The sequence below is a fragment of the Bombina bombina genome, chromosome 2 (assembly GCF_027579735.1).
Source record: "Bombina bombina isolate aBomBom1 chromosome 2, aBomBom1.pri, whole genome shotgun sequence".
NCBI classification, from domain to species: domain Eukaryota; kingdom Metazoa; phylum Chordata; class Amphibia; order Anura; family Bombinatoridae; genus Bombina; species Bombina bombina.
Genome location: NC_069500.1, coordinates 540,513,400 through 540,535,899, shown reverse-complemented (window position 1 = coordinate 540,535,899; position 22,500 = coordinate 540,513,400). Strand labels below are relative to the sequence as shown.

General features: G+C 40.3%; 1 protein-coding gene across 4 annotated transcripts in view; it reads right to left on the bottom strand.

Moving 5' to 3' along the window:
• Window positions 1-22,500, bottom strand: part of SEMA4D (semaphorin 4D) — a 397,671-nt gene that overhangs the window by 193,406 nt on the left and 181,765 nt on the right. For all 4 annotated transcript variants that reach the window (XM_053702391.1, XM_053702393.1, XM_053702392.1 and 1 more), the window contains exons 7-9: window positions 22,157-22,250; window positions 20,478-20,591; window positions 19,935-20,086 (exon numbers count right to left, since the gene is read on the bottom strand). In XM_053702391.1, the coding sequence (XP_053558366.1) occupies window positions 19,935-20,086; window positions 20,478-20,591; window positions 22,157-22,250 (360 nt within the window). The remainder of the gene's footprint in view (window positions 1-19,934; window positions 20,087-20,477; window positions 20,592-22,156; window positions 22,251-22,500) is intronic.

Sequence of the window (22,500 nt, the reverse complement as noted above, 5' to 3'; positions counted from 1 at the left end):
CCCTGCCTTACAGCAGACGTGTACATGCATCCCTGCCTTACAGCAGACGTGTACATGCATCCCTGCCTTACAGCCGACGTGTGTGTGTGTGTGTGTATGTGTATATATATATATATATATATATATATATATATGTATATATATATACACACACATATATACACACACAGCCGACGTGTACATGCATCCCTGCTTTACAGCCGACGTGTACATGCATCCCTGCCTTACAGCCGACCTGTACATGCATCCCTGCCTTACAGCCGACCTGTACATGCATCCCTGCCTTACAGCCGACCTGTACATGCATCCCTGCCTTACAGCCGACCTGTACATGCATCCCTGCCTTACAGCCGACCTGTACATGCATCCCTGCCTTACAGCCGACCTGTGTGTGTGTGTGTATGTGTATATATATATATATATATATACATATATACACACACACACAGCCGACGTGTACATGCATCCCTGCCTTACAGCCGACGTGTACATGCATCCCTGCCTTACAGCCGACGTGTACATGCATCCCTGCCTTACAGCCGACGTGTACATGCATCCCTGCCTTACAGCCGACGTGTACATGCATCCCTGCCTTACAGCCGACGTGTACATGCATCCCTGCCTTACAGCCGACGTGTACATGCTTCCCTGCCTTACAGCAGACGTGTACATGCATCCCTGCCTTACAGCAGACGTGTACATGCATCCCTGCCTTACAGCAGACGTGTACATGCATCCCTGCCTTACAGTCGATGTACATGCAACCCTGCCTTACAGCTAACGTACATGCATCCCTGTCTTACAGAAGGGATTGCCTGGTATTTCGGTGCTGGACTGTACTGTGAAGTCAGGATTAGACTGATATGCTTCAGGAAAGTTCTTCTCTATGAAAGGCACATGTTGAGCAAAGAGGCTGCTTCTTGGGTGGTAACTAGCCATAGAACAAACTATTATGCTATTGTTCGTTCCCAGGTTGAGCGCTTCTCTCTTTATATTTATCCTGTAAAATTGGCTTAATATTTTAGTGGCACCTTGTGTTGTGCTTCACAGCTGTACATTAAACAGGATGCCAGTCATTTTAACATTAGTTTGGATGCAGATAGTATAATGCATAGAGAGATAGTAATGGCCCCTGAAGCAGGGACACAAGCATGAGTTCTGCTAGTTTTCACTGGGTTGGACATTATGGCTTTTAATTGGTTATACACTGGGCGCCTCGTCATAAGTGAAAAAAATCGAGGATATGGGCTTCCAGAGAAATGTATAAGCACGTGGCCGCAAGGGTTTAACAATAACAAATGTAATGTACTTCAGTTGTAAGGTAGGGGCAAATGTAATTTACTTTAGCTGTAAGACAAGGATGCATGCCATAGAACAAGCTATTATGTTATTGTTCGTTCCCAGGTTCAGCGCTTCTCTCTTTTTATTTATGCAAATTATGACACGAGGAAGTCTCCCTAAGTGTGATGTGGGAATCCAGACGTGGACCCGTTGCTCAGTGTGCCTAGAGGGATATGGCTGCACCTCACTGACGAGGCCCACAATAGGCCGAAACGTACGTCTGGGGTTTTGCCGTTTCTCTCGTTCAGAGAAGGATTGCCTGTTATTTCGGTGCTGGACTGTACTGTGAAGTCAGGATCAGACTGATATGCTACAGGAAAGTTCTTCTCTGTGAAAGGCACATGTTGAGCAAAAAGAGGCTGCTTCTTGGGTGGTAACTAGCCATAGAACAAGCTATTATGCTATTGTTCGTTCCCAGGTTGAGCGCTTCTCTCTTTATTTATGCAAATTATGACATTTTGGGAAGTCTCCCTAAGTGTGATGCGGGAATCCAGACGTGGACCCGTTGCTCAGTGTGCCTAGAGGGATATGGCTGCACCTCACTGACGAGGCCCACAATAGGCTGAAACGTACGTCTGGGGTTTTGCTATTTCTCTCGTTCAGAGAGGGATTGCCTGGTATTTCGGGGCTGGACTGTACTGTGAAGTCAGGATCAGACTGATATGCTTCAGGAAAGTTCTTCTCTGTGAAAGGCACATGTTGAGCAAAAAGAGGCTGCTTCTTGGGTGGTAACTGGCCATAGAACAAGCTATTATGCTATTGTTCGTTCCCAGGTTGAGCGCTTCTCTCTTTTTATTTATGCAATTTTACAGGATGCTGAGAACGTAAAAGGGACAGAAAAATCAAAATTTAAATATGCATGGATGCATTTCAAATTCAAGCAAAAGCATTTGTGCAATATACTTCAATTTGCAAAAATGCTTCTAGTTAAAAGTTAATCACTGGTTTTAGTGGCATACGCACATATGCTGTGAAGGATTGGCACCAGTATTCAAACACTTCACCTTCTCTGTGTCAGCAGTGGCTTATATGCCACAAATTAAGTATTCACAGGCATAATACACACCACCACAAGCTCTCTGGACTTGAATACAAGTGCACAGCCCTCACAGCATATGTGCATATGCCACTGAAAAGCAGTAATACCTTTGACTAGAAGCAGCTAATGGGAGGTATAATTACAAAAATGTTTATATATAAAATTAAAATGCACCTCTGCACATTTACATTTTGACATTTCTATCCCTTTAATACTTAGCTAGCAGGACAAGAGATAAAGCTTCTCCTGAGAAAACAGAACTTCACTTACAAGAAATCTGGTGGGGTATCTAGATCAATACGTACTGAGAGAATGGTTGATCCTTAAAACAAGTAGAGCAAAATTGCTAGTTGTTGCTTTATTTTTGTATTCCTATAGCTAACAAAATAGGGTTTATACATTTTTCTGGACTGTACCATCTAAAACATGGCAACCAGTTTCTGGAAATTGATAACAGGTTTTGGGCCTCCAGATGTTTCTACAGGGCAACACAATTCTGGTCTCCTACACAATTAGCCTTTCTGGCACACAGCACCTGCATTGCTTTGAGTCTCCATGCTGAACCTATACTTTTAAATGGATGAATAAAGCTGAGGATTTTAAAGGACGGATCTTTTTTCTTTTGTTGCTCAGCTGCACAATGCACACAGACTTACTGCCGGCTTCTCCTCGGAGTGACAGAGGCAGGCAGCTGCGCTAATTTTTTCTCCTGAGTGATGACAGCCCAGTATGAACTTCCACCTGTCATCACCAGTTAAGACAAAAAGCACCCTGTCAAAAGCGTCTAATAACACTTACAGTGATGTGCAGGGTGCTCATTTCTTACATTCTAATGATTATATATAGGGCTGTACAATGAAAACTGCAGGGGTGGGATATTTTCTAACCATCAAATCATATCTCACTGCACAAAAACGTTACTGAACTGGAACTCACAATTTATCAGCACAATTTTTACATAAACACAAAATAGCAGTGCTACCTTTTCATGGAAAAACAGCTTCACAGGAGACAGCTTATTAATTACAAATCATACTTGAAGGGAAATTATACACTGGATTTTTTTTGCATAAATGTTTTGTAGATGATCCATTTATACAGCTTTTTTTTTTACAAAAAAACAAAAAAGGATAGTTTTTCTTATTTTTAAATAACATTTTGCTGATTTTCAGACTCCTAACCAAGACCCAAAGTTTTAGGAGAATACTGATGTATACCTTCTCCAGCTTGCTCCTCTTTGTGTAAAGTCTTTTCATATGCAGAGGAAGGGGGACTGTCTGTTTTTTGCTATACACCCACTGTCAGTGGGTGTTCCAGCTAACATTTTCAACAGTGCTAAACTAAGCTTCCAAGTAAATTTTTAAACTGCTTTAAAATGGATTTTGAGATAAGTATCTGTGCATATTATTCTTTATAGCAGTGTCTTTTACATGCAGTTAAATGAAAATTGGTGTATACTGTCCCTTTAAAAGGGACAGTCAACAACACAATTGTTATTGTTTAAAAATATAGACAACGCCTTTAACTACCCATTCCAAAGCTTTGCACAACCAAAATTGTTATTAATATACTTTATAACATTTAAACCTTTACATTTCTGCCTGTTTCTAAGCCACTACAGACAGCCTCTTATCACAAAAATAAAAGGGACAAACACCTATCACTAGACTTTTCTGCATTATTGAAATAAATTAACATACCAGCAAAGTATGAACATTGTCATTCTGCCAAGGGAACAAGGAACAGTAGGAGAAATATCAGGGTATAAATGGTGCCAGAAGAAAAATATAATTTAGAGGGTCGCCCATCAGAGAACACAGACGGGGGCCGTGGACTCTTATACAGAAGGAAACGAAATTATCTGGTAAGCATAATTTATGTTTTCCTTCTTAATATTAGGAGAGTCCACAGCATCATTCCTTACTGTTGGGAAATTTATACCCAAGCTCTAGGACGACACTGAATATTAACGGGAGGGGCAAAAATAGAGGGGGACCCTAATCTGAGGGCACCACAGCCTGCAAAACCTCTCTCCCAAAAGCTGCTTTAGCCAAAGCAAAAACATCAAACTTGTAAAATTTATAAAATGTAAGGAGGACCAGGTAGCCGCCTTACAAATCTGATCCATAGAGGCCTCGTTCTTAAAGGCCCAAGAGGAAGCCACTGCTCTAGTAGAATGAGCCGTAATCCTCTGAGGAGGTATATGTCCTGCTGTCTCATAAGCAAAGCGGATAACGCTCCTTAACCAAAAAGATAAGGAAGTCGAAAAGACCTTCTGTCCCTTACGCTTCCCGGAATAGACACCAAACAAGGACGAAGTTTGTCTAAAATCCTTAGTAGCCTGAACCATGTCCAGATTATGAAGCAAAAATTTGCAGAAGAAGGATTTGGACACAAGGAAGGAACCACAATCTCTTGATTGATGTTGCGGTCTGTGACGACCTTAGGAAGAAAACATAACTAAGTACATAGGGCAGCCTTATCTGAATGGAACACCAGATGAGGAGGCTCACATTGAGAAGCAGCAATCTCAGATACTCTGCGCGCAGAAGCAATAGCCATTAGAAAAATAACCTTCCAGGACAACAATTTAATGCCAATCTCATGCATAGGCTCAAATGGAGCCCGTTGCAAAACCTTAACAAGATTTAGACTCCAAGGAGTAGCCTTAGATCTAAACACAGGTCTGATCCTAATCAGAGCCTTAACAAAGGACTGTAAATCGGAAAGCTTGTGAAAAGAGTAACAGTCTGCCCCCTACACGATCCAGCGCCGGATCGGGGGCCGCCCCTTCATGCCGATTTAGTCTCGGCGGGCTTCTTCCAGGACTGAGCCAGGTTCCAAGTACGATTGGTTTGCTCAGGCTTAGCGGAGGGCTGCTGTCGTTGGGATTTATCAGAACGAAAGGAACTTCAATTAGAACTTTGTCCCTTACACTTGTTCTTTATATCTTGTGGTAGGAAGGCACCCTTGCCACCCATAACTGTGGAGATAATTGAGTCCAGGCCTTGACCAAATAAAATCTTTCCTTTAAAGGGAAGGGAAAGAAGTATTGACTTAGAAGTCATATCCGCAGACCAGGACTTCAGCTAGAGTGGCTGACGGGCCTGAACCGAAAAGCCAGAAACCTTAGCATTTAGGCGAACAATCTGCATGTTTGCATCACAGAAAATTAGCAATTCTCAAGGCTTTAATTCTTTCCTGGCTAACGTTGAGGGGACCCTCCACCTCAATCAATTCCGATAAGGAGTCACACCAGTAGGTAGTTGCTCCAGCAACCGCAGCAACGGCCGCTGCCGGTTGAAACAAGTATCCCGTATGTTGAAACATAATTCTTATAAGAGTTTACCTCTTTTCCATTGGCTCTCTGAACGACGAGCTATCCACGCCATCCACCTTAGGGACGGAACCCCACAACTCCAATTGAGAGTCCAGAACCGGGAATAATTTTTTAAAAGAAGACTAAGGAGAAAAGGAAGATCCAATTGCGTCCCATTCGTTCTTAATAAATGTTCACCATCTTTACAGGCACAGGAAAAGTTAAAGGCACTACCCTGTCCTCGTAAACTCTATCTAATTTAGGAATCAAGGTTTCATCAGGCAGCTTGGCCTCTGGAACCTCTAATGTAGACAGTACTTCCTTTAGAAGAAAACGTAAGAGTTCAATATTAAATCTAAAGGCTGGTTCCTCCGCAGCAGGAGGCTTAGAGGCAGCAGACAAAGTTCACCCTCTGAGGTCTCAGAGTGCGACTCATCCTCAAATAACTGCGACAAAGCAGAGAAATCCAATAAATTACATGACCACCCCTGGGCAGGATAGCTATGTTTAACCTTCTGCTTGCGTTTAGCAGGGCGAGGTAAAGCACTGAGGGCCTCAGACACTGCATTTTTTAACTGCGCAGTAAAATCTGATGGTAAAAGGCCCCCTCCAGATGGAGAATCAAGCGTGCTAGGGAAGCTGCGTGTGTAGAAGGAGATGCACCTCACGGGACGGCGAGTCCTCAGAGGTGGACGGCTCAGTGGTACTAAAGGGGTTAACCTTTTTTGACCTAATAACGCTGTCAAGGCATGTGGAACATAGTTGAGAGGGCAGGTATACCAAGGCCTCACAATATAAACAGGTATTACTATTATATTATATAGAGGGAGTACCCTCTGGTATTTCAGAACCCTCCATAGCTTAAGCTAATGACACAGAAACAATCTTTATTTCTCAAAAACGGCACCTTCATACTCCCAATGGCTGGGGCACTCACCACCTCCTAGACCATGCAAAGAAATAGCGTCTTCTCCGACAGCCAGCTCGGTCAGGAAAGAGGAAATGAAAGCGAGACCACTCCCGTTCACATGGTGCGCAAGGCAGGACCGCCCCTGCTATGAGAAAAAGCGTGCCAAGCTACAAGCTGCGCAGCACTCAAAGTGAAAGTAAAAACCTGTGCGTTCCAGCCCTATAACAAACAGCCTATGAGCCCCAAAAAAATTGCACACATAAAGCAGCATAAATCACATTTGATTAATCCCCACTGCTCAATAATGCCCCTCAGGAGATATTAACCCATGATTCTATTAAGATAAAAAGGAGCCACAATGTGACCTGTCTCCTTATGTTTTCAACATATGCAAAAATGTAAACGATCTTACCAGAATCCATGCTGTGGAACAGAAACACAGCCTTTCAAGTGTGACAGTCTCGTAGCATCGCTCCTGACATGGACTTGAGTGAGAAAGACAAGCAAGCAGTGAAACGCGTCAACACTGATTGCTTAGGAGCTGTTAGCAGGCAGTCTGGATGGGTTTGCAGAAAGACTCTCCCTGCATTTCCAGACTCTAACTTTTGTCAATGCTCTCAATGAGAGGCTGACAAGACTACTTAAAACTCCAGTCCCATATCAAAGTGCAGATACTCCTCCTGAGGAACTACTATGAAATCTTCTGACACTTCTCTGCCATCCTCCTGTGATGAAAGGCAAAGAATGACTGGGGGATGGGGGAAGAGGGAGAGGTATTTAAAGAGACATTAAACCCAAAAAATGTATTTTATGATTGGGATAGAGAATACAATTTTAAACAACGTTCTAATTTACTTCCATTATCTAATCTGTGTCATACTCTTGGTATCAATTTTTTGAAGGCGCACTACTGGTTTCTAACTGAACACATGGGTGAGCCAATGACAATCGGGATATATCTGCAGCCACCAATCAGCAGCTAGATCCTAGGTTCTCTGCTGCTCCTGAGCTTGCCTAGATAAACTTTTCTGCAAATCATAACAAGAGAAGGAAGCAAATTAAATAATAAAAGTAAATTGGAAAGTTGTTTAAAATTGTATTCTCTATCTGAATCATGAAAGAAACATTTTTCGGGTTTCATGTCCCTTTAAGCCTTAAGCTGGGGTTTCTTTGCCTCCTCCTGGTGGCCAGGTTCAGTATTTCACAACAGTAAGGATGCCGTAGACTCTTTATATAGACTTTATATTAAAGGACCAGTCAATGCATTCGATTTGCATAATCAACAAATGCAAGATAACAAGACAATGTAATAGCACTTAGTCTGACCTTCAAATGAGTAGTAGATTTTTTTATAACAAATTTCAAACTTATGTATATTTCCACTCCCCTTGTACCATGTGATAGCAATCAGCCAATCACAAATGCATATACGTATAGTCTGTGAATTCTTGCACATGCTCAGTAGGATCTGGTGACTCAAAAATTGTAAATATAAAAGACAGCACATTTTTTTTAATGGAAGTAAATTGGAAAGTTGTTTAAAATTACATGCTGTATCTGAATCATGAAAATTTAATTTAACCTGAGTGTCCCTTTAAGAAAGAAAGCCACAATTTTTAGCGATTATTTACAGGAAAAAGGGGGCAAAATATATAGGGCTAGATTACGAGCGGAGAGCAAATTTGCGATTTCGAGAGCGATATTTGTGCTCCACTCAATAATACAAATGTGCGCTGGTATTACAAGTTAAGCCCACCTTGCGCTCCCATTGCATGGAAGCATTGCGCTCACGAGAGCGCACTTCCATAGGCTCCAATGGGAGCCTCGTTCTCATGCCATGAGAAACAGAGAACCTAGCGTAGTGCAGGGGGCAAGTCGCGCAGCAAATTTAAAATATATATCGATATATATATTTATGTGTATATAAACATATTTTATATATATATATATATATATATATATATATATATATATATATATATATATATATATATATATATATATATATATATATATATCCTCCATGTGTATCTGCACTCACAATACCCTTCAGTCATCAACCAGGGTGCCAAGTCCGTAGTATTCACAGTCAATTCCAACAAAGGACTGCACTCACTGGACTTTAGATAAAAATATTTTATTTAATTGAGGTCCATATGACTGAGAAGTCTAGCAACTTAGATACAGGCTTTTCACACATATAGATGCAGGGGAGTATGGAATACATGGATAATACGGTTAATCTCATTTAGAGTAAGTCACATTATTTGGCTTGTCTTAAATGATTCACACGACAGTGGCCCTGATATTCAGCACCTCACATTACATGGTATTCTCTTCATGCAGACCATTGCACAACATACATCAGGGGTTGGGGTATTGTCAGACACACTTAGCGACTCATTAGGTATTGCCTAAAAACTTGATAAACTGCTTTAGCCACCCCTGACTTTATAACATATACTTGACACACATACATGAGATATTGCCTAAGTAGCTTGATAAACTGTTTTAGCTACCCTTGATTGTTTAAGTTATAAGCCCGACATACATTGATATTTTTTAACAAAGGCTAGTCCTACTACAAGGTTTAATCTATTGCTGCGCGCAAACACACACGTCTATGCACTGACGTCATCCTCCTATGCAAATTAGCCATGCGGTCTGAGGAGGAACATCAGACGTCGGAGGTCAATTCTCCGCGCCTTTTTTTTCAAAACTCTATCCGGATGGTTGCCTAGCCCCGGTCCAAGCATACTCTTATTAGTACTCACTGTTATTCCTCAGTGTGCTGCCTAACGACTTAAACTACATCGGGGGAACAAAGCACATAATGGTTATAACATACACATTAATATGTTGACAAGCCTATTTTTAGCTCCTATATGTTGCAACGGAGGTTTTTGATGTGCTACTGTAACTCCGGTGGGGATTATACCATGATATTTGTATTTCCTATAATTGGTGACCAATATATTCGATAATGTGACAAACATTGTGATCCGGTTGTTCAGATGTAATCAATATTGATGTTGATATGTGAATGTGAAAAACATAATTTATGCTTACCTGATAAATTTATTTCTCTTGTGATGTATCGAGTCCACAGATTCATCCTTACTTGTGGGATATTCTCCTCCCCTACAGGAAGTGGCAAAGAGAGCAACCACAGCAGAGCTGCCTATATAGCTCCCCCCTTAGCTCCACCCCCCAGTCATCCGAAGGCTAGGAAGAAAAAGGAGAAACCATAGGGTGCAGTGGTGACTGAAAGTTTAAAAATAAAAATATATATGCCTGTCTTAAAAAACAGGGCAGGCCGTGGACTCGATACATCACAAGAGAAATAAATTTATCAGGTAAACATAAATTCTGTTTTCTCTTGTAAGATGTATCGAGTCCACGGATTCATCCTTACTTGTGGGATACCAATACCAAAGCTTTAGGACACAGATGAAGGGAGGGACAAGACAGGGACCTTAAACGGAAGGCACCACTGCTTGTAGAACCTCTCTCCCAAAAATAGCATTCCAAAGAAGCAAAAGTATCAAATTTGTAAAAATTGGAAAAAGTATGAAGCGAAGACCAAGTCGCCGCCTTACAAATCTGTTCAACAGAAGCCTCATTTTTAAAAGCCCATGTGGAAGCCACAGCTCTAGTAGAATGAGCAGTAATCCTTTCAGGAGGCTGCCGTCAAGCAGTCTCATAGGCCAAACGGATGATGCTTTTCAGCCAAAAGGAAAGAGGTAGCCGTAGCCCTTTGACCTCTCAGTTTACCAGAATAAACAACAAAGAAGATGTTTGAAGGAAATCTTTAGTTGCTTGTAAGTAGAATTTTAAAGCACGAACCACATCAAGATTGTGTAACAGACGTACCTTCTTAGATGAAGGATTAGGACACAAGAATATCAATCAAGAGATTGTGGTTCCTTCTTTATTAGAAACAACCTTAGGAAGAAACCCAGGTTTGGTACGTAAAACCACCTTATCTGCATGGAAAACAAGGTAAGGGGAATCACATTGTAAAGCAGAAAGCTCAGAAACTCTTCGAGCCGAAGAGATAGCTACTAAAAACAAAACTTTCCAAGATAGAAGCTTAATATCTATGGAATGCATAGGTTCAAATGGAACCCCTTGAAGAACTTTAACAACTAAGTTTAGGCTCCATGGCGGAGCAACAGGTTTAAATACAGGCTTGATTCTGACCAAAGCCTGACTAAATGCTTTAACGTCTGGGACATCTGCCAGACGTTTGTGAAGTAGAATAGACAAAGCAGGTATTTGACCTTTAAGAGAACTAGCAGATAATCCCTTCTCCAAACCATCATGGAGAAAAGACAATATTCTAGGAATCCTAATCTTACTCCACGAGTAACCTTTGGATTCACACCAATAAAGATATTTGCGCCAAATCTTATGATAAATCTTCCTGGTGACAGGCTTTCTAGCCTGAATCAGGGTATCAATGACAGATTCAGAGAAACCACGCTTTGATAAAATCTAAAAAATAGATTTGGATGCGTGAACGGCCCTTGAATTAGAAGGTCCCGCCTCATTGGCAGAGTCCACAGTGGAACAGAGGACATGTCCACTAGGTCTGCATACCAAGTGACTGCGTGGCCACGCAGGAGCTATCAGAATTACCGAAGCTCTCTCCTGCTTGATTCTGGCAACATCAGATCCAATTCTGGTGTGCCCCATAGCTGAATCAGCTGGGCGAATACCTCCAGATGGAGTTCCCACTCCCCCGGATGAAGAGTCTGACTACTTAGAAAATCCGCCTCCCAGTTCTCTACTCCTGGGATGTGGATTGCTGAGAGATGGCAAGAAAGATCCTCTGCCCACCGGATTATTTTGGTTACCTCCATCATCGCTAGATAACTCCTTGTTCCTCCCTGATGATTGATATAAGCTACAGTCGTGATGTTGTCCGACTGAAACCTGATGAATTTGGCCGCAGCAAGCTGAGGCCACGCCTCAAGCGCATTGAAAATTGCTCTCAGTTCTAAAATGTTTATCGGGAGGAGAGCTTCCTCCCGAGACCATAAGCCCTGTGCTTTCAGGGAGTTCCAGACTGCACCCCAGCCTAGCAGGCTGGCATCTGTCGTTACAATGAGCCACTCCGGCCTGCGGAAGCACATTCCCTGAGACAGGTGGTCCTGAGACAACCACCAGAGAAGAGAATCTCTGGTCTCCTAGTCCAGATGCAGTTGAGGAGATAAATCTGCATAATCCCCATTCCACTGTTTGAGCATGCATAGTTGCAGTGGTTTGAGGTGTACACGGGCAAAAGGAACTATGTCCATTGCCGCTACCATAAGTCCGATTACCTCTATACACTGAGCCACTGATGGCCGAGGAATGGAATGAAGAGCTCGGCAAGTGGATAAGAATTTTAACTTTCTGACCTCCGTCAGAAATATTTTCATTTCAACCGAGTCTATCAGAGTCCCTAGGAAGGAAACTCTTGTAAGAGGGAAGAGAGAACTCTTATGTTCACCTTCCACCCGTGAGATGTCAGAAAAGCCAACACAATGTCTGTGTGAGACTTGGCTAGCAGGAAAGTCGACGCCTGAATTAAGATGTCGTCTAGATAAGGCGCCACTGCTATGCCCCGTGGTCGTAGAACCGCCAGAAGGGACCCTAGCACTTTTGTGAAAATTCTGGGAGCCGTGGCCAACCCGAAAGGAAGGGCCACAAACTGGTAATGCCTGTTTAGAAAGGAGAATCTGAGGAATTGATGATGATCTCTGAATAGGGATGTGTAGATACGCATCTTTTAAGTCCACGGTAGTCATATATTGACCCTCCTGGATCAGAGGTAGAATAGTCCGAATAGTCTCCAACTTGAATGATGGAACTTTGAGGAACTTGTTTAGAATTTTGAGATCCAAGATTGGTCTGAAAGTTCCCTCTTTCTTGGGAACCACAAACAGGTTTGAATAAAACCCTAGCCCCTTTTCCTCCTTTGGGACTGGGCGAATCACCCCCATTGTATGTAGGTCTTCTACACAGCGTAAGAACGCCTCTCTCTTTGTCTGGTTTACAGACAATCAATAAATGTGAAATCTCTCCCTTGGAAGGGAGCCCTTGAATTCCAGAAGATATCTCTGGGACACAATTTCTAAAGCCCAGGGATCCTGAACATCTCTCGCCCAAGCCTGAGCGAAGAGAGAGAGTCTGCCCCCTACTAGATCCGGTCCCGGATCAGGGGCTACCCCTTCATGCTGTCTTAGAGGCAGCTGCAGGCTTCTTGGCCTGTTTACCCTTGTTCCAAGCCTGGTTAGGTCTCCAAACTGACTTGGATTGGGCAAAATTCCCCACTTGCTTTGTAGCAGAGGAAGCTGAAGCGGGACCACTCTTAAAGTTCCGAAAGGAACGAAAATTATTTTGTTTGGCCCTCATCTTATTTGAACTATCCTGAGGGAGGGCATGACCTTTCCCTCCAGTAACGTCTGAAATAATCTTTCAGTTCAGGCCCGAATAGGGTCTTACCTTTGAAAGGAATGTTCAAAAGTTTAGATTTAGAGGACACATCAGCAGACCAGGACTTAAGCCATAACGCCCTGCGTGCTAAAATGGCAAACCCTGAATTCTTTGCCGCTAATTTAGCCAGCTGAAAAGCGGCATCTGTAATAAAAGAATTAGCCAACTTAAGTGCCTTAATTCTGTCCATAATTTCCTCTAATGGAGTTTCCATTTGAAGAGCCTCTTCTAGAGCCTCAAACCAGAAAGCAGCTGCAGTTGTTACAGGAACAATGCACGCAATAGGTTGGAGAGAAAAACCTTGATGAACAAAAATTTTCTTCAGGAGACCCTCTAATTTTTTATCCATAGGATCTTTGAAAGCACAACTGTCCTCGATAGGTATAGTTGTACGCTTAGACAGAGTAGAAATAGCTCCCTCCACCTTAGGAACTGTCTGCCATGAGTCCCTTATGGTATCAGATATGGGAAACATTTTCTTAAAAACAGGAGGGGGAGTGAACGGAATACCTGGTCTATCCCACTCATTAGCAATAATATTGACAATCCTCTTAGGGACTGGAAAAACGTCAGTGTAAAAAGGAACCTCTAAGTATCTATCCATTTTACACAATTTCTCTGGGACCACTATAGGGTCACAGTCATCTAGAGTTGCTAATACCTCCCTAAGCAATAAGCGGAGGTGTTCAAGCTTAAATTTAAAGGCGGTCATATCAGAATCTGTCTGAGGAAGAAGCGTCTTTCCTGAATCAGAAATTTCTCCCTCAGATAACAAATCCCTCGCCCCTTCAGAGCATTGAGAGGGCATATCAGAAACGGCTACTATAGCGTGAGACGGCTCAGCATTTTTCCTTAACCCAGAGCTGTCCCGCTTTCCTTGTAAACCAGGCAGTTTGGATAAAACCTCAGTGAGGGTTGTATTCATAACTGTGGCCATGTCTTGTAAAGTAAATGAATGTGACGCACTAGAGGTACTTGGCGTCACTTGTGCGGGCGTTACTGGTTGTGACACTTGGGGAGAGCTAGATGGCGAACCCTCATTTACTTCTGACTGAGAATCATCTATTGCTCTATTTTTAAGTGCTAATATATGTTCTTTATAATTTATAGACATATCAGTACATTTGGGACACATTCTAAGAGGGGGTTCCATAATGGCTTCCAAACATATTGAACAAGGATTTTCCTTGGTATCAGACATGTTAAACGGGCTAGTAATGTAACAAGCAAGCTTGGAAAACACTGTAATCAAACTAAATAACACTTAGAAATAAAACGGTACTGTGCCTTTAAGAGAAAAAAAGCTGCACAAGTTCTGCAAAACAGTGTAAAAAAGCAGTAAACTTAACGAAATTTTTACAGTAGTATCTTACAACCTTAGTAACTTTGCACAACTATGCAAATAAACAATGAACCCCTTAATGGCAAAACCGGATTGAAAAAACATCAAAACCGGTAAAAAAAAAAAAAGACTTTCGATTTGTGGGGAAAAAACCTCCTTTACAGCCCTCAAACACAGCAGGAGCCTCTAGAAAAGCAGTTGGATGACTCTTAAGGAAAAGAAACTGCGCAACTGAGGCACGAAAATAGGCTCCTCCCACCTCACTCGATGTTTTGAGGCCTATTAGAAAAACACCTGAGTGCCTCTTAATTAACCCCTTAACGACCAACGACGTATGGGGTACGTCCTGCAAAAAAATGCAGTTAATGACCAAGGACGTACCCCATACGTCGTTGGTCTTTGAAAGCAGTGGAAGCGATCCTGATAGCTTCCAGCTGCTTTCATGTTATTGCAGTGATGCCTCAATATTGAGGCATCCTGCAATAACTGTTTTTAGCCATCCAATGCAGAGAGAGCCACTCTGTGGCCCACTCTGCATCGGCTATCGATAGCCATTACCGTTGGTGGGTGGGAGCTCATCCAGGGAGGCGGGTGGGCAGTTATTGGTGGAGGAGGGGGGAGGGATCTTGTGCGGGTGCGCGCGCGTGCACGGGCGCGTGCACGAGAGCCGTGCACGCGCGTGCACGAGAGCCGTGCACGTGAGATCAATGCAAACAGCATCAATATGCTGTAGATCTGGAGGGTGGGAGAGAGGACTGGGGAGGGTGGGATTTTCAAAACAAGGCATCTGGGAGAGGGTGGGGGGTTGGATGTTGAGGGGGGGGCAGCTACACTACAAAAATATTTAATAAAATAAAAAAATGTAAATACATTATTATTTTTCAAACTGGGTACTGGCAGACAGCTGCCAGTACCTAATATGGTGCACAATAAAGGCAGGGGGGGGGGTTAAAGAGCTGTTTGGGGGGGGATCAGGGAGGTTGGGGGCTAAGGGGGGTCCTACACAGCAGAAGAATTTTTTATTTTTTAAAAAAAAAACTAAAAACCCCCAAAAAACTTTTATTTTAGTACTGGCAGACTTTCTGCCAGTACTTAAGATGGCGGGGACATTTGTGGGGTGGGGGAGGGAAGGGAGCTGTTTGGGAGGGATCAGGGGGTCTGATGTGTCAGGTGGGAGGCTGATCTCTACACTAAAGCTAAAATTAACCCTGCAAGCTCCCTACAAGCTACCTAATTAACTCCTTCACTGCTAGACATAATATATGTGTGATGCGCAGCGGCATTTAGCGACCTTCTAACTACCGAAAAGCAACGCCAAAGCCATATATGTCTGCTATTTCTGAACAAAGGGGATCGAAGCATTTACAACAATTTGTGCCATAATTGCACAAGCTGTTTGTAAATAATTTCAGTGAGAAACCTAAAATTGTGAAATATTTAAAGTTTTTTTTAATTTGATCGCATTTGGCGGTGAAATGGTGGCATGAAATATACCAAAATGGGCCTAGATCAATACTTGGGGTTGTTTACTACACTACACTAAAGCTAAAATTAACCCTAAAAGCTCCCTACATGCTCCCTAATTAACCCCTTCACTGCTGCGCATAATACACGTGTGGTGCGCAGTGGCATTTAGCGGCCTTCTAATTACTAAAAAGCAACGTAGAAGCCATATATGTCTGCTATTTCTGAACAAAGGGGATCCCAGAGAAGCATTTAAAACCATTTGTGCAATAATTGCACAAGCTGTTTGTAAATAATTTCAGTGAGAAACCTAAAGTTTGTGAAAAAATTTGTGAAAAAGTGAACGATTTTTTTTTATTTGATCGGATTTGGTAGTGAAATGGTGGCATGAAATATACCAAAATGGGCCTAGATCAATACTTTGGGATGTCTTCTAAATATATATATACATGTTAAAGGATATTCAGGGATTCCTGACAGATATCAGTGTCCCAATGTAACTAGCGCTAATTTTGAAAAAAAAAGTGGTTTGGAAATAGCAAAGTGCTACTTTTATTTAGTGCCCTATAACTTGCAAAAAAAGCAAGGAACATGTAAACATTGGGTATTTCTAAACTCAGGACAAAATTTAGAAACTATTTAGCATGGGTGTTTTTGGGTGGTTGTAGATGTGCAACAGATTTTGGGGGTCAAAGTTTGAAAAAATTGTTTTTTTTCCATTTTTTCCTCATATTTTATAATTTTTTTAATAGTAAATTATAAGATATGATGAAAATAACGGTATGTTTAGAAAGTCCATTTAATGGCGAGAAAAACGGTATATAATATGTGTGGGTACAGTAAATGAGTAAGAGGAAAATTACAGCTAAACACAAACACCGCAGAAATGTAAAAATAGCCTTGGTCCCAAACGGTCAACAAATGGAAAAGTGCTCTGGTCACTAAGGGGTTAAAGGGACACTGTACCCAAAAAATTTATTTCGTGATTCAGATAGAGCATGCAATTTTAAGCAACTTTCTAATTTACTCCTATTAGCAATTTTCCTTCGTTCCTTTGCTATCTTTATATGAAAAAGAAGGCATCTAAGCTTTTTTATTGGTTCAGCACTCTGGACAGCAGTTTTTGATTGGTGGATGAATTTATCCACCAATCAGCAAGGACAACCTAGGTTGTTCACCAAAAATGGGCCGGCATCTAAACTTACATTCTTGCATTTCAAATAAAGATACCAAGAGAATAAAGAACATTTGATAATAGGAGTAAATTAGAAAGTTGCTTAAAATTTCATGCTCTATCTGAATCACAAAAGAAAAAATTTGGTTTCAGTGTCCCTTTAACCATGTGGGTTAAAAAACCCTAACACAAGCCACAATGACCCCTTCAGTCCCTTCAAAAAACATAATTGCATCATTTACTGAACAAACAAAAAACGTTTTTCCAAACAGTGTCACCAGTAACAAATGAGCCCTTCAAGCAAGCTGAAATTCCTATCCAAGTGTCTGAATACAGCTTACCCTTTTTTCCCATGGGGATTATTGCCAGCCTTTTCTAGAATAAACACATTCTGTCTAGAATAACATGGCTGAACATACCTTAATGCAGTTTAGCCTGCAAACCGTTCCCCCAACTGAAGTTTTCCTGTACTCTTCAGCCCTTGTGAGAATAGCAGTGGATCTTAGTTACAAAGTGCTAAGACCATAATCCTCCTTGCAGAAATCTTCATCTCTTTTTCTGCCAAAGAGTAAATAATACACACCGGCACCATTTAAAATAAACTTTTGCTTGAGAAATAAAAAACTAACATTTTTGTCACCACACTCGCTCTGCACTTCCTAGTTACTTAGAGTAGGCAAAGAGAATGACTGGGGGGTGGAGCTAAGGGGGGAGCTATATAGGCAGCTCTGCTGTGGGTGCTCTCTGCCACTTCCTGTAGGGGAGGAGAATATCCCACAAGTAAGGATGAATCCGTGGACTCGATACATCTTACAAGAGAAAGGTATATGTAGATATTTGTATAGATTGATAGGTGGTGTGATATTTATTGCACTGAGGTTTGATTTTATTTTTATTGCGCTGATTTACTGCCATAGGATGTTGCAATTGTTAAACAATATTGGATACTATGCTACATATGTATCTGTATACTCCAGGTGATGTGTCTAGATAAACTTTTTTATTTAAATGTAATAGCATTAGGATAACAAGGAATGCAATGGGGGCTGTTGCAATGACAACCCCGATTTTGGAGCAATTTGCACTAAATGTTTGATGGGTGGGGCTTATTGTGTTTATATTGCACAGTGTTCACTTGTATGTTTGTTCTGGTCTGAGGAAGGGGTCTAAGGACTCCGAAACTTTACCACAATTAAAATATTTTTTATCTAAAATCCAGTGAGCGCAGTCCTTTGTTGGAATTGACTCATATATATATATATATATATATATATATATATATATATATATATATATATATATATATATATATATATATATGTGTGTGTGTGTGTGTGTGTGTGTGTGTGTGAATGTGTGAATATAAGCATATACATATATATTAACTATAGTATAAACACATACACCATAGACCACAATTGAAAAGTGCCTTTACACCCCACATCCCCTCACTTTAACCCTAATAACTGCTTTGTGCAGTTATTTTATTAAAAAATAAAGATGTTACTATTTTTTATTTTATGACGGGAGCTGTACAGTTTATTTTGGGGGCTTATTGGGGTACATTTTTTTTACCCCTGGTTATTCTTGCTTAGCGCTAACGAGAGCTAGTGGTAGCATTAACCAGCCACTTGTAATGGCTGGTTATTTAATGTGTGCCCGTAAAAGACGAATAATAACGGGAGCATATTTAAAATAGTGCTCCACTTAATTAACAGATAACAAAGCTTACTAAATATTACAATATGAAAGAATGTAATTCAATTTAAAGGCAATGTGGATAGAACTACAATGTGGCATCACTTGATTAGCCAGACAGGTTTTCTCATGGAATGTAAATGCCCATAGGCAGTGGCTAGTGATGCTCATTCCAGTTATCCCATCTTTTAATTTGATTTTTCCCACAGTTTGTATACCTGATTGCTGTCAATAAGAAATATTACAAAAATAAAAAAAAGCAAAAACATTGTTTGCATTACACAGTGATTGCTTGATCAGTCCATGAATTCACTTTTATAATTTTGTCCCTTACTAGGCACAGTAGAAAATATGGGTTTTCAAAGGGTGGATGCAAATTGTGCTATCAAAATTATAGAATATTTTTACGCAATTCTGTTGAAATAAAGTGTCTGTGGCTAATACTATGTTTATATTAAAAAATGTCCCTTTAACATGAAGGAAATGCAAGTTATTAAGAATATTAAAAACATAAAACCTGTAAGAAAAATTCAAGGAATCAGAAAAATGCGTAAGGAAGTTTGTCAGATAAAGTAATCTTTGTGGTTTTCCGAGAGTGGAAAATGAATAATACATGATTTAGTGTGGTTAAATCACTGTGAAAATTAAGAAATAAAAACACAAAATACCATCTTAAAAATGACATTAAATCATCTGTGGCTGATGGAAAAAGAATGGACACATTTTCTGGGCTTGTGCTACAGTGTGGATATTTTTCTTAATCCTCAAACACTTAGCAATGCCCTTGCCAGAGGGTGAAAATAACCAACGTAAATTACTCTGCGACTGGAGCATAGCAGGGTTTCTTAAAAGAACTCTAGATATTTAAAGGGACATTATAGTCTAAACTGAAAGGCACATCAGTGCATGCCTATTTTATATAGTATACAATTCCTTCAAAAGCGGACACCATTTCACTGAAAGCTTTTACTGTGCACAGGAAGGAGAAAGAGAAAAAAAAGCTTTACATTGAATCTAAAATGCATTGTTGTGCATGTCTAAAACATATATGAACAATTAAATAAAATATGAAGTTAAAAACAAATATGCAGGAAATACCAATTTTCATTTGAGAATGTAACTATAACATTGTGTTAAAATATACGGTGATGATCAGACACCCACCTTGCACACTCGAGCTATCCTTGGTATTTGTAGTTTGCTAAAAAAATCATATTCAACAGACGTTTCAGTGAAGAAGAAGTACACTTTATCATCTTCGCCTTCAGGATGGCTCTGAGGAGCTCGGATCACATCTGCATACACAAATCTGGGCTCTATGGGAACAGACAAAGTTAATCAATAGGTTTGTGCAAATTAATATGTGGCATTCCTATGCATATATTATATTAGATTTTATAAATTACTCATGTATACACCATTTTCTGTCTTATTACTTCACACAATCAGGATACATATTTGTTGTGAATAGACTGAGGTGTGTTTACAGAAATTAGAAAGCATTTCCTGGAATCTTATTAAGTGATTAAGTTACAGTCCAAAATTGGGTTTCTATACCCTCTTAAATGAAGCTGGGGATAATTGTTTCCCCATAAAGATCTAACTAATCATCAGTAAAAGCTAAGCCTTGTTTAGGAGGAGACAAATTGCAAGTGACTTGGGATTACATACTGTCTGCAGGCCAACTTGTAAATTGACATTACTTACCATTAAGCCAAGGCACAGCATACTCTGTTCTTATTTGGCTCTGCGGGTTGTGTCTATAAATAATGGGCTCACTACCTAGGAAGGTATAGGATGTTCCAGAGTAAAGTTCTCCATCTGTAAAATATATAAAAATAAAAAAGGGTCTTAAAGGGACAGTTCACCCAAAACATTTCTCCCCTTTAAAATTATTCCTAATGATCCTTTTAACCTGCTAGAGGGTATTAAATTGGTTACAAGTAGCTCCTTTACTCCTATTTCAGCATTTGAAATAGCTGATTTAGCCTGTGGTATCGCCACCTACACTGAACAAATAAATACTGGCATATAGGCTATTGAATAGCCTAAGTATACACAGCCAGCAGAAGAGATTACACTCTCAGTGGGATGCAGGATAGTTAAAAGGTCAGTAAACCTTAAAAATAATGTTATATAATTCTGCACATAGTAACATTATATTAGCCAAACATTTATAAAACATAATATACCCTATTAATTTTTTTTTAAAAAACGCTGTTTTACAGACCCGCTCTCTGTACTCTGACAGAGCAGGAGTGAGCTGCACTTAGTCTTATGGCGCGGTCGGGCCGGGCTGTGACTATACAGCTGGCCGGATGCGCTGAGTAAATATAAGAGACCCACTCAGCAGAGTACAGAGAGCGGGTCTGTAAAACAGCATTTTTAAAAAAAAATTAATAGGGTATATTATGTTTTATAAATGTTTGGCTAATATAATGTTATATAATTCTGCACTATGTGCAGAATTATATAACATTATTTTTAAGGTTTACTGACACTAAGTAATAAAATGATAATTTTCCATTGTTCTCTCTATGTATTGAGCTTTGGTGCTCCAGACAAATAAAAGATAAGGAAGCAAGTCTGTTTACACAAACTTAGAACATGATGAGATCTAATATCAACTTTAAGTTCAACCCATTGTAGTAGGCTGTGGTTTCAAAGCACAAAATCAGCTACTTCATATACACAAATAAGCATGAAAATGGAATTTCTCAAATGTTTAATACTCTGCAGTTGGTATAACAAGTCATTTAAAACACATTAATGGAAAAACAATTTTACAGGGTACTGTCCCTTTAACTGAACAGATAACACATTTTCTCAGAGACACTGACTGTGTTTTACTGCACATTTTGTTAATGGAAGTAAATTAGAAAGTTATTTAAAATTGCATGCTGTATCTGAATCATGAAGTTTAATTTCGACTTGAGTGTCCCTTTAAGTAAAATCCAGCACAAGTGTGTAGAAACTTCTATGTGGTTTGTACCTAGATTAAATTCCCAGGAGCTTCATTGAATATGAGTTATAAATAGGTCAGGGTCAGCATATTACAACCCTGTCCCTATCAAATCCCAGCTCATGAGATCAATCCATGGTGGCAGTTAAGTAGCTGATGGCTGAATTGTCACATCTCACAACAGTGACATTTTCCTAAAAGCAATAGTACCTTGTGCCTGTGGCCATTATTTACAAACTGTCACAATAATGCCCTACAAACATCACTTTCATTACAGTGGCCTGGTGTAAAAGTTGATAAATATGGCTTTGTTCAAACCACAAGTTGGACAATTAAAATAAATACCCATCTTTTTAGTACAGTATTATGGTTTCCCGGATGAGAAAACTAAGGTTAAAAACAGCACCAGGAAACCTTTACTTACCAACCATGACTGAAGTGTAACTGTGTGCAGGATCAAACGGGCACCTTCCTTTACCATCTTCAGCTTTGTTCAACAGCTTAAAACTACTTAAATCCTAAAATAAAATGTAACAATGTAAAGACAATTAGCAATGCTCAAATTGTGCTGAGCAGCATACGACTGAATTCCATGAGAAAAAAGCATTCTTGTTTGCAATTGGATTTCTTTAAAAGAAAGGTTTTTTTTTTCTTGTCACCTCTACAAATTGTGCAGTGACTTAGGTCAGTGCATGTGCTCATTTACATTTGGCCTCTGATTAGCCAAAGCAGATCATATAAACATGCTCATGAGAATTTATGACTATG